Raw genomic sequence first — 13,969 nt, 5'->3', positions numbered from 1 at the left:
TATTTAATACCAAGTATCAAAAATATATGACAGGTACAAATACAGTGGTACCTTGGGTTACAGACGCTTCAGGTTACAGACGCTTCAGGTTACAGACTCCGCTAACACAGAAATAGTACCTCGGGTTAATAACTTTGCTTCAGTATAAGGACAGAAATTGCGCGGCGGCGGTTAGTGGGAGGCCCTGTTACCTAAAGTGGTACCTCAGGTTAAGAACAGTTTCAGGTTAAGAACGGACCTCCAAAATGAATTAAGTTCTTAACCTGAGGTACCACTGTACCTGCTGGAAATGTAAAGAAAAACAAGGTACCTTTTACCATATGTGGTGGACGTGCAAAGTAATAAAAGCATCCTGGGAAATGATATATAATGAATTGGGGGGGAAAATGTTTAAAATACCCTTTATATCTAAAAAAGAGGCTTTTCTATTAGGAATTATAAGTGCCGAAATCCCAAGGGAGCAAAAAATACTTTTTATGTACACAATGACAGCTGTGTGGATGCTGTTAGCTCAGAGATGGATAGAAGATAAAGTCCCTACCAGAGAAGAATGGCAAATGAAGCTGTCAGACAATGCTGAAATGGCAAAACTGACCAGAAAGCTCAGGAACTAGGAAGAACAAAACTTTAATAAGGAATGGGAAAATTTTACAATTTACCTTAAAGACCGCTGTAAGCAGTTGAAAACATTAGCAGGCCTGCAATAACACTTGTAACGTAACGAGAACTATGGACACAATGGAGTTATAAAAAAACTTGGATTATTTAAAAAAGGTGCAGTAGAAAAGGTTTATTAACAGAACTCAGGGAGGGGAAGAAGTCCAGAGATTCGGGAGACCCTTGTAACTTTGGATGGGTTGTGGTACGATTGTAAACTTAAATATGTAAAACCAAATAATATATATATGTGTATATAAAAGAAGTGAGTTAATAAATACATTTTAGCTTCTACATCAATTTGGCATTCATTGCTTCAGTGTGTTTTCGACGTACTGCTTCAGCAGGTACCAGCTGGTGGCCCAGGGGGGATCTCTTAAAAAGCACCCAGCACAAGCTCTTCCATACTGCTGTGTAGTTTAACTGTTTCCAGACACAAGCTATAGCACCGGCTCTAATCAACAGCGTGTGTTTTGAAAAGACCTTTCAAAAGGTACGTGTGCGTAGATGAAGGTATCCAACAGCACTTTGCACAAGCTTGCTCCATATCCCTTTGGGGACTGGGATTTAGTTAATCACTAAAATAATATATGTGTAACTGTGATTTAACAAAATCAGGGTTTTATTTATGTGGCAAAATGTTTCAGCTTCAGCCTTTGTCAGACACATTCTTCCAAAACCTTTTTTCCTCTGTTAATCGCAGCAATGTGTTTTGTGTGCACACAAACATATACAAACAAGTTTCAGTGCATTTTTAAAGCCTGTGTTTTAACAAAGCTAGCTAGGCACAGCGTTAACTTTGGCTCTTTGGGAGTGGAGCTGTGTAAGAAACCTACTATAATACAGTGGTACCTCAGGTTACATGCGCTTCAGGTTACATACGCTTCAGGTTACAGACTCCGCTAACCCAGAAATAGTGCTTCAGATTAAGAACTTTGCTTCAGGATAAGAACAGAAATCGTGCTCCAGCGGCGCAGCAGCAGTGGGAGGCCCCATTAGCTAAAGTGGTGCTTCAGGTTAAGAACAGTTTCAGGTTAAGTACGGACCTCTGGAACGAATTAAGTACTTAACCCGAGGTACCACTGTAAACCGAAAAGGAAGACAAGGAAGACTGTTTGGTGGAATAAGAGAGCAACAGTTTCCATTGTCAATTCCTTGCTACCTTTCCATTTGATCAGGAGTTGAGTGCCCTTTTTCAGGGTCGTTTTTTGCCCATCATTGTTCCGTCCTGTTTTATTTGCACTTTACCCATCTGCCAAAACAACTCACAACAGCATACACAGGGTAATTCAATTTCAGGCTGAGAGGAAGAGAGAAGCTTGCTCCAAGGACATATACTAAGCTTCATTTCTGATAAACAGCCCACTAAAGAGGTGCCTGTTCCAGGGGGGGTGACCCTGAACCAGCTCAAAAACTGCTTTCCTTCCTTCCTTCCTTCCTTCCTTCCTTCCTTCCTTCCTTCCTTCCTTCCTTCCTTTTCATCCACCCACCCACCCACCCATCCATCCTTCTTTTTAGCAATATTAAATTTATTCTATGTTTGTTAAATTTATCTCAGTCATTTTTTAAAATTTACTGACGTGCTCTTTATTTTTCTTATATTTGTATTTCAATGTTTGCTGTAAGCAGATTTGGACACAGCTCATGGTGGAAAAGCAGCAAATCAGACCCTCCACGTGTCCCTATTTTCCAGGGGTGTCCTTGATTTAGAGAAGCTGTCCCAGTTTCTGATTTGATCCCAGAATGTCCCACTTTTCCTTAGGATGTCCCTATTTTAATTGGAGAAATGTTGGGGGGTATGGAGTTATCCGGCCCCTGAGCCATCTGAAGGCAATCCTGCATAGGGATTTTTTTAAACAAAAATGTTTAATAATGTTTTATACAGTGGTACCTTGGGTTAAGAACTTAATTCGTTCTGGAGGTCCGTTCTTAACCTGAGGTAACACTTTAGCTAATGGGGCCTCTCGCTGCTGCAACCGCTGCACGATTTCTGTTCTCATCCTGAAGCAAAGTTCTTAACCCAAGGTACTATTTCTGGGTTAGCAGAGTCCGTAACCTGAAGCGTCTGTAACCTGAAGCGTCTGTAACCCGAGGTACCACAGTATTTTGGAAGCTGCCCAGAGCAGCTGGGGCAACCCGATAAGATGTGTAGGGTTTCGTGGAATGGGATGTCGCTATTTTCATCATAGAAATGTTGGAGGATATGGCGTATAAGTGGGGACGTGGGTGGTTCTGTGGGTTAAACCACAGAGCCTAAGACTTGCCAATCAGAAGGTCGGCGGTTCAAATCCCCGCGACGGGGTGAGCTCCCATTGCTCGGTCCCTGCTCCTGCCAACCTAGCAATTCGAAAGCATGTCAAAGTGCAAGTAGATATATACCGTATTTTTCGCCCTATAGGACGCACCATCCCATAAGGCGCACCTAGTTTTTTGGAGGGGAAATAAAGGGGGAAAAAATTATTTTCCCCCCCCAAGCACAGGGCTGGGGCGGGGGAAGCCCGAGCTTCCCCCGACCCCAGCCCCCAGAACAGGCAACTCTCCATAAGCCGCGGGAGCCCGGCACTCGGCTCCCGCGCCTTGCGGAGAGCCACACGAAGGCTGGGTGCACTGAGCTCAGCGCGCCCAGCCTTCAACATTCCAGCAACTCTCCGCAAGCTGTGGGAGCCCAGCGCCCTTCATTTTTGGAGGGGAAAAAGTGTGTCCTATGGGGCAAAAAATACGGTACTTCCCAGCGGGAAGGTAAACAGTGTTTCCGTGTGCTGCTCTGGTTCACCAGAAGTAGCTTAGTCATGCTGGCCACATGACCCGGAAGCTGTACGCCGGCTCCCTCGGCCAATAAAGCGAGATGAGCGCCGCAAACCCAGAGTCGGCCGCGACTGGACCTAATGGACAGGGTCCCTTTACCCCTTTACCTTTTTTATGGCGTATAAGTAAACTCACTCAATAAATTCTATCCTTAAAATTCGTGATCCCGATTCCCACCTGGCATTGCCAACTTCCTTTGATCTCTTTGTGGAAAAAGCCCATCGTCAATCATTATCAGCTCATCTCTGTTAAGGGGGTCTCAGCTCAGCCCAGATTGAACTGTTTGCATCCCAATGGGCTCATGTCTCTTAGGAAACCAAGCTTAAGCCTAGTCGGCACTTGGCTGCTTTTCAAGGCAAGCTGCTGTCCTCCTACACTTTCCGCCATGGTGAGGATTGGCTTCAGGGACACCACTCAGGTAGAAGGGATGTGTCAAAGGAAGCAGGGATTTGTCACCTAGCAACACACCTGGTGTAGCCCAGAGCTAATGGCCTTGGACAAGAAATAGGAACCCACGGCCTAGGAAAAAATCTCTAGCCACTTCATTTGTTTTTTGTTACTGCTGGCAGCAGGAGATGAAAACTGGTTGATTTCATCTTGAAATGCAGATTACATTACCTCCAATATCTCCTGTTTTTTTCCAGAACACTTGTGGGGTATGAAATTAGTTTTTTTTAATTATCCGCCAGCACCCCCAGGATTAATTTGATCCTTATCTCAGGCCTAGACAGGACTGGCCCCACCAATAGGCAGAGTGAGGTAGCCGCCTCAGGCAGCTGATCTTGGGTGCCCTGAAGAGGCAACAGGTTTTGGGGTTTTTTGCGATTTAACTTCTTGTAACTTTATAAATTAAATTTTTATTGAGGAGGTTTCAAATATGAAGAAATAAAGTGATGCAAAGGGAAAAAGGGGGGGGTCTAAAAAATGTGTAGAAAGAAGCAATATACTAATACAGTGGTACCTTGGTACTCAAACGGCTTTGCTCCCAAACAAATCGGCTCCCAAATGCCACAAACCCGGAAGTGTTCTGGTTTGTGAACATTTTTTGGAAGCTGAACGTCCAATGCAGCTTCCGCTTGAGTGCAGGAAGCTCCTGCAGCCAATCGGAAGCTGTGCCTTGATTTTCGAACGGTTTCGGGAGTCAAAGGGACTCCCGGAATGGATTAAGTTCAAGAACCAAGGTACCACTGTATTTACAATATATGAGAAATGCCCTAACCCATACATTCTTATATAAATTTGATATTATTATCCTAATACATATGTAAATATTAATAGCCTGCTACATTTTGCATAAACTCATTCCATATATTGTCATATTTATCCAAACAAAGTCTACGTCTGTAAGCAGTCTATTCATTAGTTGCGAGTGTTATCATGTTGTCAATCCATTTATTAAAGGGGATCATATATTTATCCTTCCAGTTCCTCAATATCAGTCTCTTGGTTACCGTTAGAGCGCATAGAATCCATTTTCGTTGTCCTGTTGTTAACTTCCACACAATAGGTATACAGTTCAGAATAATGTTCTCTGCTGAAAATTTCAGCTTTTTCTGGATGGTCAAAATTATACAATCCAGCACTTTTCCCCAAATTTAGAGCATTGTACAAACATAAGTTTCAGGGAAGGTGTGGGGTTTTTTTGGGGGGGGGTTATTGTGTTGTTGTTGTTGTTTATGGAAGTTGTGGTTTTATATTTTGATTTAATTCTGTGTACCGGCCCGAGACCTCTGGGTATAGGGCGGTATATAAATTCAAAAAATAATAAATAATAAGGGAGGCATTATTATACCGTAACTGTATATTTATTGCCAGAGAGCGGAGAGGGGGATTGTGGGATTCGCTTCCTCAAGCTCCAATAAAACGTGGCTGGCCTGAGGTACTATATATATATTGTAGGACAGGTGGAATTTGTGGCACTGCTTCAGGAAACTAAATGTTTTCAATGGGCCCTGGGCCTAGAACCTGCTGTTAACCTGCTGAGCCTTTGTCTGTCATGAGCAGTGGCATAGCAAGGTCAGGTGGTACCCGGTGTGGAAAATTTCTTGTCACACCCCTCACCCCATTGAAATCTTGTTGGACTCCCAAGAGACTGCGATCTACTCACAGTAAAAAAATACAGTCATACCTCAGGTTACAGATGCTTCGGGTTGCGCGATTTTGAGTTGCGCACTGCGCCGAACCCGGAAGTACCAGAACGGGTTACTTCCGGGTTTCCTTGCTTGCGCATGCACAGAAGTGCTAAATCGTGCTTAGCCACATGCGCAGAAGCACCGAATCGCAACCCATGCGTGCACAGACGCGCGGGTTGCTGGTTGCGAACGCTGTGGGTTGCGAACGTGCCTCCCGCACGGATCACGTTTACAACCCAAGCGTCCACTGTACTGGCTGTGATCTACTCATTGTCATCATTGCCAGGAGTGGTTGAGCTTTTTTAAGGGAAGGGTGGCCAAAGTTGAGCTTTTTGAGGGAGGACTCGTAATCTGGTGAACCGGGTTCGCTCCCCTGCTCCTCCACATGCAGCTGCTGGGTGACCTTGGGCTAGTCACACTTCTCTGAAGTCTCTCAGCCCCACTCACCTCACAGAGTGTTTGCTGTGGGGGAGGAAGGGAAAGGAGAGTGTTAGCCACTTTGAGACTCTTTCGGGTAGTGATAAAGCGGGATATCAAATCCAAACTACTCCTCTTCCTCCTCCTCCTCCTCCTCCTCCTCCTCCTCCTCCTCCTCCTCTTCTTCTTCTTCTTCTTCTTCTTCCCATCATCTCCCTGTCTGCCTCCTCCATGTCAAAACGAAGGGGGAAGGCCGCTGGCAAAGTGGCGCAACTCCCCCCTTCCCCTGACGGGTGTGTGGCATGCCGAATGTCACCCCCCTCAGTGATGACACCCGGGGCGGTCCACCACCCCCGTCCCCACCTTGCTCCACCCCTGCTCATGAACCTTGTGGAGACACCTTGGCGGGACCAGTTAGAGAGGGAGGAGGAATGAGCGGGAAACGGGAAATGGCTGGGATTAGACTCTGGAGGTGCCCCTAGCAGGCAGGGGGAAGTTGACTCAGACCCCGGGGAATGGGCAAAAGGACTGGCAAGGCCGAAGCCCACCTTGGGGCCTTCAGGCACTTTGGGCATCATGTCACATTGTCATGGCCTTTAAGGCTCTGAGACCCTCCAAGTTAAGGTTGCCATATTTCAAAATGTAAAAACCAGGACAGCCTGGGGTTTTTTTTAGGAAGAACTTTATTATTATTATTATTATTATTAAACCACCAAAATTGTTGACCTTCTTAAAAGAAAACCTGACAATTGTTTAGCTTTTTTCCTACAAAAACGCCACCAAAAAAACGTGAATTTTCTGTTGCCTTGCCTAAGATGCAGGACAAAGTGCCACATTTCAGAAATTGGCCTTTGAAATCCTGGATGTATGGCAGTCCTACTGCAAGTGTCCCTATTTTCCAGGGACGGTTCCGGATTTACAGAAGCCAACCTGGTTTCTGATTTGATCCTGGAATATTTGATTCCTTTCCTTAAAGGTAAAGGTAAAGGGAACCCTGACCATTAGGTCCAGTCATGACTGACTCTGGGGTTGCGGCACTCATCTTGCTTTATTGGCCGAGGGAGCCGGCGTACAGCTTCCGGGTCATGTGGCCAGCATGACTAAGCCGCTTCTGGCGAACCAGAGCAGCGCATGGAAATGCTGTTTACCTTCCCCCCCGGAGCTGTACCTATTTATCTACTTGCACTTTGAGGTGCTTTCGAACTGCTAGGTTGGCAGGAGCAGGGACCGAGCAACGGGAGCTCACCCCGTGGCAGGGATTCAAACCGCCGACCTTCTGATCGGCAAGTCCTAGGCTCTGTGGTTTAACCCACAGCGCCCCCCGCGTCCCTTTCCTTTCCTTAGGACATCCCTATTTTTCATTGGAGAAATGTTGGAGGGTACGGTCGGACATCCCTTATTTTCATCGGATAAATGTTGGAGGGTGCTGTTATTGGCTGAATGGAAAGGAAGAACCAAAAAAAGGCGCTTCCCAAGTGCCTTTTTGGCGTTGTTTGATGCTGCAACCTGCTTGGCAACCAGATATCATCACACCCCCCTTTGCTTTGTCCTTGAGGCTTCTGTGGGTTGGGTGATGGGAGGGGGAAGACCTTATAAAAGGAGGTGCAAGGTAGGGGGCGAAGGTACTCCGATCCAGGCCAGCCCAGGAGACGAGATGAAGTTGATCCAGGTAGGTGTAAACGAATAAGGCGCCCACTCAAGCAGAACATGGGATCAGCGCGCAGTTCTTGCTCATTCACCGCTGAGGAAAGCAACTTTAGAATAGCATGAACTGTTTACTGAGGTTGCAATGCAATGGTTACTGCTTGGGTCTTTCAAATGCAAGATGGGTTAAGCATTTCAGGGAGCGCGACGGCAGCAAGGGTATCGGGCAAGCTACGGGCAAACCCTCCAAGTGCCCCTATTTTCCAGATTTGCAGAAGCTGTCCCAGTTTCTGATTTGATCTTGGAATGTCCCGCTTTTCCTTGGGACGTCCCTATTTTCATTGGATAAATATTGTAACGGAGGTACGTGACACCCCCCAGCCAAGGAGATAAGTAACTATACGACCTTTAGAAGACACCTAATGGCAGCCCTGTATAGGAAAGTTTTTAAATGTTTAATTTTTTAAAAACGTTTTTATACATGTTGGAAGCCACTCAGAGTGGCTGGGCAGGGTATAAACAAATAATAATAATAATAATAATAATAATAATAATAATAATAACAACAACATTCCTATTTTCATTGGGGAGATGTTGGAGGGTATGCTTAATAATAATAATAATAATAATAATAATAATAATAATAAATTATTTATACCCGGCCCATCTGGCTGAGTTTCCCCAGCCACTCTGGGCGGCTCCCAATCAAGTTAAAAAAAAAATACAGCATTAAATATTAAAAACGTCCCTAAACAGGGAGATAGTGAAAATATAGTGAAAAAGACACTAGCAGGGCTAAGGGAATCTTAAGGTTTACAGAATTACCATTTTTTGTTGAGGGAAAACCCTCAGGAGGCAATTCCCTGCACCAATCTCAGTGCCCTAGAGTATGGCTGGCGAGCCACTGAGGCGGCGTGAGATCCCGATCCAGACTTGGTTTCAGGTAAGGCAAAGGAGGCAGCTGAAAACCGAAAAACAGTGGTAACAGCTAGTGGAATACCCGTTTTCTGCCCAGAGCGGCTGCATTGATCCTGGTCTCCTCCCGTCCTGCAGGAGTGTGAGCCTGGATCTGGGGCAGGTATCCGTGGCATGTCTTGCCTCGGGCTTCAAAATGTGTTGGACCAGCCTTAGAGTGGGAATAATTCCTGTTCACAGTGGTATGCTGCTGCTTTCAATGTGCAGGTAGTGCCTCGGTTTTGCCCATGTAGAACTCGGCAGGGAGGAGAGCCCAACACCGCTCTAGGTAATTGGTTGTGCTATAAGAAAAACAGCTCCCTTTCCCTTATGGCAGGGTTTCCCAAACTTGGGTCGCCATTTATTTTTGAACAACAACTCCCACCATCCCTAGCTAGCAAGACCAGTGGTGAGGGATGATGGGAATTGTAGTCCAAAAACAGATGGAGACCTAAGTTTGGACAACACTGCCTTATGGGGTATTCCAGAGCCTGTACAGAGTCCTTAAGTGGGTTCCCTATCGGTAGGAGAAAATCGGTAGCCTGGCCATTCCTTTATGATGGTAAATACTTAGTTCCTGAATCTCTTACACGTATTGATAGTGTGCTCAGCTTAACAGATACTTCCCAAACTGTATTTGAAAAGGGAGGTGCAAGCCCCTACAGTCAAAAAGACAATTGGAAAGCTTATTTGGGAGAGTCAAAATGGCTTCAGGATTGTTCTCCTGTACTACATTCATACCTCGGGTTACAGCCGCTTCAGGTTGCGTTTTTTCGGGTTGCGGACCGCCGAAATCCAGAAGTACCGGAACGGGTTACTTCCGGGTTTCAGCAGTCACGCATGCACAGAAGCGCTAAATTGCGCTTTGCGCATGTGCAGAAGCGCCGAATCGCAACCCGCGCATGCGCAGATGTGGGTTGCGAACGTGCATCCCGTACGGATCACGTTCGCAACCTGGTCGTCCACTGTATTTCAGACATGTGGTTTATATACTTACGTATGTGTTTGCCTTGTATATTTATGAACATTTATTTTATATTTGAGAACTTAGTATTCTTAAAGCGGTTGTGTTGTCGCTCCTGCTGTCAAGACTTTTCTCCTGATGCTCACTCTCTTCCTGCCGCATTAGCTCTAACCTTGCCTCCTTCTGGTACCCCCACCCACCCACCCACCCCCATAAAACCCTCACGAGGCTCCAGAAATAACAGATTGGCAAATCAAATTACAGGAATTGATGGAGACGGCTCAACTGACTAGTAAACTCAGAGGAAACTCAAAGCAAAAATTTGCAGAAAAATGGGATGGTTATTTAAGATATGTTCAAAAATACAATAATAGTTTTGACTCCGTGCTAGCGTTCGGGTGATAAAGGAACTAAAAGGAGGTGGACAATAATTAAGGATTTATTATGTTTTCAGAATGTATTAGAAAAATTATATAGAAAGGTTTATTGTTTTGTGTACGTTCAAATGTAAGATAAAATATATGCAAAGGGACTTGACAGGAAGTCAAAGTTGAAGAAAAGATTTTGGAAGATAAAAGGGGGAAAATATTTACTTTCATTGTTATCATTTTCTGTGCTGGTGTGGGTGTCTGTACATATGTGTGTTGTTGTATGCAATGTTTGGGAGGAAATAAGACGGTAAATAACAAAAAACAAACTAAATATCGATGTATGTAATTTTTATTTCTTAATTATATTTAGTGGTAGTATGGCTGTATTGTTTTTTGTAACATAAAACCATTCAATAAAAATTATTAAAAAAAACAAAACACCATGGCAACAATTTCACCAACACCTGGTATAGACCTCAGACTAGCCTCGCTCTCAGACTCCTCAATCCCCGCTTCTCACCTCTCCCTCCTTTTACAACCAGGGAAAGATCCTCTTGCTGGCAGCCTTCTTCCTCTTGGTGGCTACCCCCACCGCCAGCCGCAGGAGCAACGTGGGCATCGCCAGCAACACCCCCGCCTGCCGCCCCATCAATGTCACCATCGCGGCCGAGAAAGAAGACTGCCTCGTCTGCATGCCCATCACCACCACCATCTGCAGTGGCTACTGCGAGACCAGGGTGTGTATGTGCGCGCTTGTGTGCATATGTGGGGCGTTGTGAAGCGGGGGAATGGGGAATGCCATTCTAGGAAGCCAGGCACCCATTTGAAGCTCAGAATTAGGCATTATTGACCTGAGGGGAGCACGTGTTGCTAAATCAAGGCAGCCCACCAGATGGCGCTGGCACTGCAGGTCCCATCAGTCCCAATGGCGAGGTGCAATGGGAACTGTAGTCCAGTGACATTCGCTGGGCTGCATGTTCCCTATTGCGGCATCAAGTGCATCCGATTGGGCAAGCTGAGAGAAAATCTCGCCTGCCATCTCTGTGGTGGACATTTTAACAGCTGAAGGCACTTGAGGAGGTTGTGGAGACCAGGGAAAGGCACGGAGGAAGGGTGCATCCTGGGAAGTCAGAAAGAGAGGCCCAGAAGGTTCCATTCAGGGCTTGAGCCTAAAGTTCCCTATCCCTGGTCTACACGATTGACAAACGTCTTTCTTGAAAATTAGAAGGCACACAGGTGAACTCCTTTTTTGGGCTTTAGCACTGAACCCCAAGTGAGTAAGCATGTCACTGTGCCCTCCAAAAAGCAGTGCTAAGAAAAGGGCAGATGAGAATTTTGTGCTGGCACTATGCCTCAAAAAAAGAAAAGAAAAGAAAGGAAAGGAAAGGAAAGGAAAGGAAAGGAAAGGAAAGGAAAGGAAGGTAAAAGGATGTGGGTGGCATTGTGGTCTAAACCACTGAGCCTCTTGGGCTTGCCGATCAGGTCGGCAGTTTGAATCCCCGTGATGAGGTGAGCTCCCTCTGCTCTGTCCTAGCTCCTGCCAAGCGAGCAGTTAAAAGCACGCCAGTGCAAGTAGATAAATAGGTACCGCTGTGGCGGGAAGGTAAACGGCGTTTCCATGCGCTGCTCTGGTTTCTGTCACAGTTTCCCGTTGTGCCAGAAGCGGTTTAGTCCTGCTTGCCACATGACCCAGAAAGCTGTCTCTGGACAAACACCGGCTCCCTCGGCCTGAAAGCGAGATGAGCGCCGCAACCCCATAGTCGCCTTTGACTGGACTTAACCGTCCAGGGGTCCTTTACCTTACTATGCCTCACCATCTGTGTTTGGGGTTGCTACTTACATTTGGCTCAGCCACGGCCAGTGGGCAGGGCTGAAGGGAGTAGCAACCCAGAACTTCTGGAGTGAAGTTGGGAAAGGTTGGCTTATGGGGGAAAGAACACATCTGTCTCTAAGAATGGCCTGTTCTGAGGATCTCTGTACTTGCAGGATGCGGCAGGCGTTGGGAGCCCATCCCCGTGCCAACCTGTTCCATGCCTGCTCTGCTCAGTGAGGAGAGAGGCATAATAGGATGGAATTCAAAGGTGCACTCAAGGCCAGGCCCATATCTGACAGCGTGCTAACAGCGGGCAGAAGGCAGAGCCAGTGTGGCCGTTCAGGGTGTTGTATAGAGGAAACCTGGGTTCAAATCCCCACTCGGTCTTGAAGCACATTGGCTGGCCTCAGGCCAGGAACTACTACTACTAATAATATATTATTTATACCTTGCCCATCTGACTGGGTTTTCCCAGCCACTCTGGGCGACTCCCAACAGAATATTAAAAACACAACAAAACATCAAAACTCACTCTCAGCCTGACCTACCTCACCGAGTTGTTGTGAGGGGGGGAAAGGGGAGAAACACGTAAACCACCTTGGCTTCCTTAGAAGACAGGAGGGATAGAAATATGTTAAGTGTGGCGATGTTAAAGGTTGATTTGTTTCGTGAAATTCATACACTGCTTGATGGTTAGAAAAGAACTCAAAGTTTACGAAGTTCCCTGTCAGGTTTTCCTTTTGGTTGCTGCCCTGCTCCTCCTATGTTAGCAAGGGCGAGTCAGACATGTCTATAACTTCCCTTTATTGTCCTCCCTGCCCGGCGACTTCCTTTACAGGAGATGTTGCTGAAGGACGAGCGAATCGTCTTCAACCAGAGAGTCTGCACCTACAGGGAGGTCCGCTACGAGACCACGCTGCTGCGCGGATGCCCAGCCGGTGTCGATCCGATCTTCACGTACCCTGTGGCTGTCAGCTGCCACTGCGACTTCTGCAAAGTGGCCTCCAGCGACTGCACTGTTCAGGGCACTGGGCCCAACTCCTGTAGCAACCCAAACCCCTTTATCTAAATGGAGGGGGGCAGCTAATAAATGCCATCCGGAACCAACAGCAGCAATGCATCTCTGTGAGTGTAGGGGTCAGATGGGATTACCATGAGGAATTATAAAATATACATCAAGCCATCGTGTCCACGATGAAAGCATTGTGTTGACTGGGTTTGATATATTGACGATAATTTCTGATTAAATCCCATAAGATTCTACATTCATGCCCTTTTGCCTCTACTGCCCATTTCTCTCTCCTCACATGTCACTTACACAGCAGTTGCTTTCGCCAGGCAGGCATCCTGGGCCATAAAGACAGTGGGCAAGTTTCTTTGATGTATATTAATCTTAGGATGTTAATCTTAGGGCATGGAAATAGTTTCACAGGAAGGTGATAAAGATGCCTATCTCCTTGCCATCCTTCCATCCTCTCTTGTTTACTCCTGTTTGTGATCTCTGGAGTTTCTCTAGTCCTCTTTTATTTACTCTCAGATTATGTATGCATGCTCAGAGTAGTAGTCTTTGTAGTTAAAAGAATTTCTTTTGATCTAACTTTGTCCCCACGTGGGTTTGTGGAAATGCTCAGAAGAAATCTGATTGGTTCTTACGAACACTCTGTGAAAAGTTCTTTTGTGAATAAAAACTACCTGGGCCAGGGGGCTGCACTCGGACAAGCACAGAGAGACACGATTATTCGCACCCTTCCCAGAGTCTTGCTGGTTCAAGCCTGTGTGTGTATTCTTATTAATCAGAATTCAATCCTTCCTTTACTCTGCGAACGCAACAGTGAGCGATTCAGTCGATAGGTACAAAGAACTCAGGAGTCCTGGCTTCTAGTCTGTTTCGCTTGTTCTCTGCCCATTCTGTTTCCCTTTCCACTCCTCTCTAACAGGGCACACCTTAGCTTTCCTAAAGAACTCTTGAGCTCCAATCGCCTCCTCTCTCTTAGTTTTCGCCCACAATGAACAACATTAACTCCTAAAAAAATTGTGGTTCTTAACCTCCTTCCTCAAGCCACTGTTATCCACAGAACTAGATTTCTGCACTAAGAAACCTTAACATTTCAGAAAATGGGCAACACGACCCAGTTAGGTAGTCTGAAAACTGGCTTGAATGTGTACTGCGATGTTTTGTGCAGTGATAGTGGAGAATGAAAGTTAGGGACAC

The 13,969-nt window shown here is 46.0% G+C and overlaps 1 protein-coding gene across 3 annotated transcripts; it reads left to right on the top strand.

The window, feature by feature from the left end:
- The first annotated feature begins 3,740 nt into the window (after positions 1-3,740).
- LOC310748099 (lutropin subunit beta-like) lies at positions 3,741-13,106 on the top strand. Of its 3 annotated transcripts, none has more exons than XM_083583653.1 (3): positions 3,741-3,850; positions 10,487-10,681; positions 12,596-13,106. In XM_083583653.1, exons 1-3 carry the CDS (start codon positions 3,764-3,766, stop codon positions 12,824-12,826), a joined length of 513 nt encoding a protein of 170 aa, XP_083439779.1. In that variant the 5' UTR covers positions 3,741-3,763; the 3' UTR covers positions 12,827-13,106. The 3 variants fall into 3 exon arrangements, with proteins under 3 accessions (XP_083439779.1, XP_083439778.1, XP_083439780.1); XM_083583652.1 differs by having other exon boundaries at positions 3,763-3,880; positions 12,596-13,105; XM_083583654.1 differs by lacking the exon at positions 3,741-3,850 and adding an exon at positions 7,630-7,680 and having other exon boundaries at positions 12,596-13,105.
- Positions 13,107-13,969: the final 863 nt, after the last annotated feature.

Source organism: Podarcis filfolensis (genome assembly GCF_964270895.1).
Source record: "Podarcis filfolensis genome assembly, chromosome: 13".
NCBI classification, from domain to species: Eukaryota; Metazoa; Chordata; class Lepidosauria; order Squamata; family Lacertidae; genus Podarcis; species Podarcis filfolensis.
Note: the sequence above shows the minus strand (reverse complement) of the source record. Positions and strands in the feature narration are given on the sequence as shown.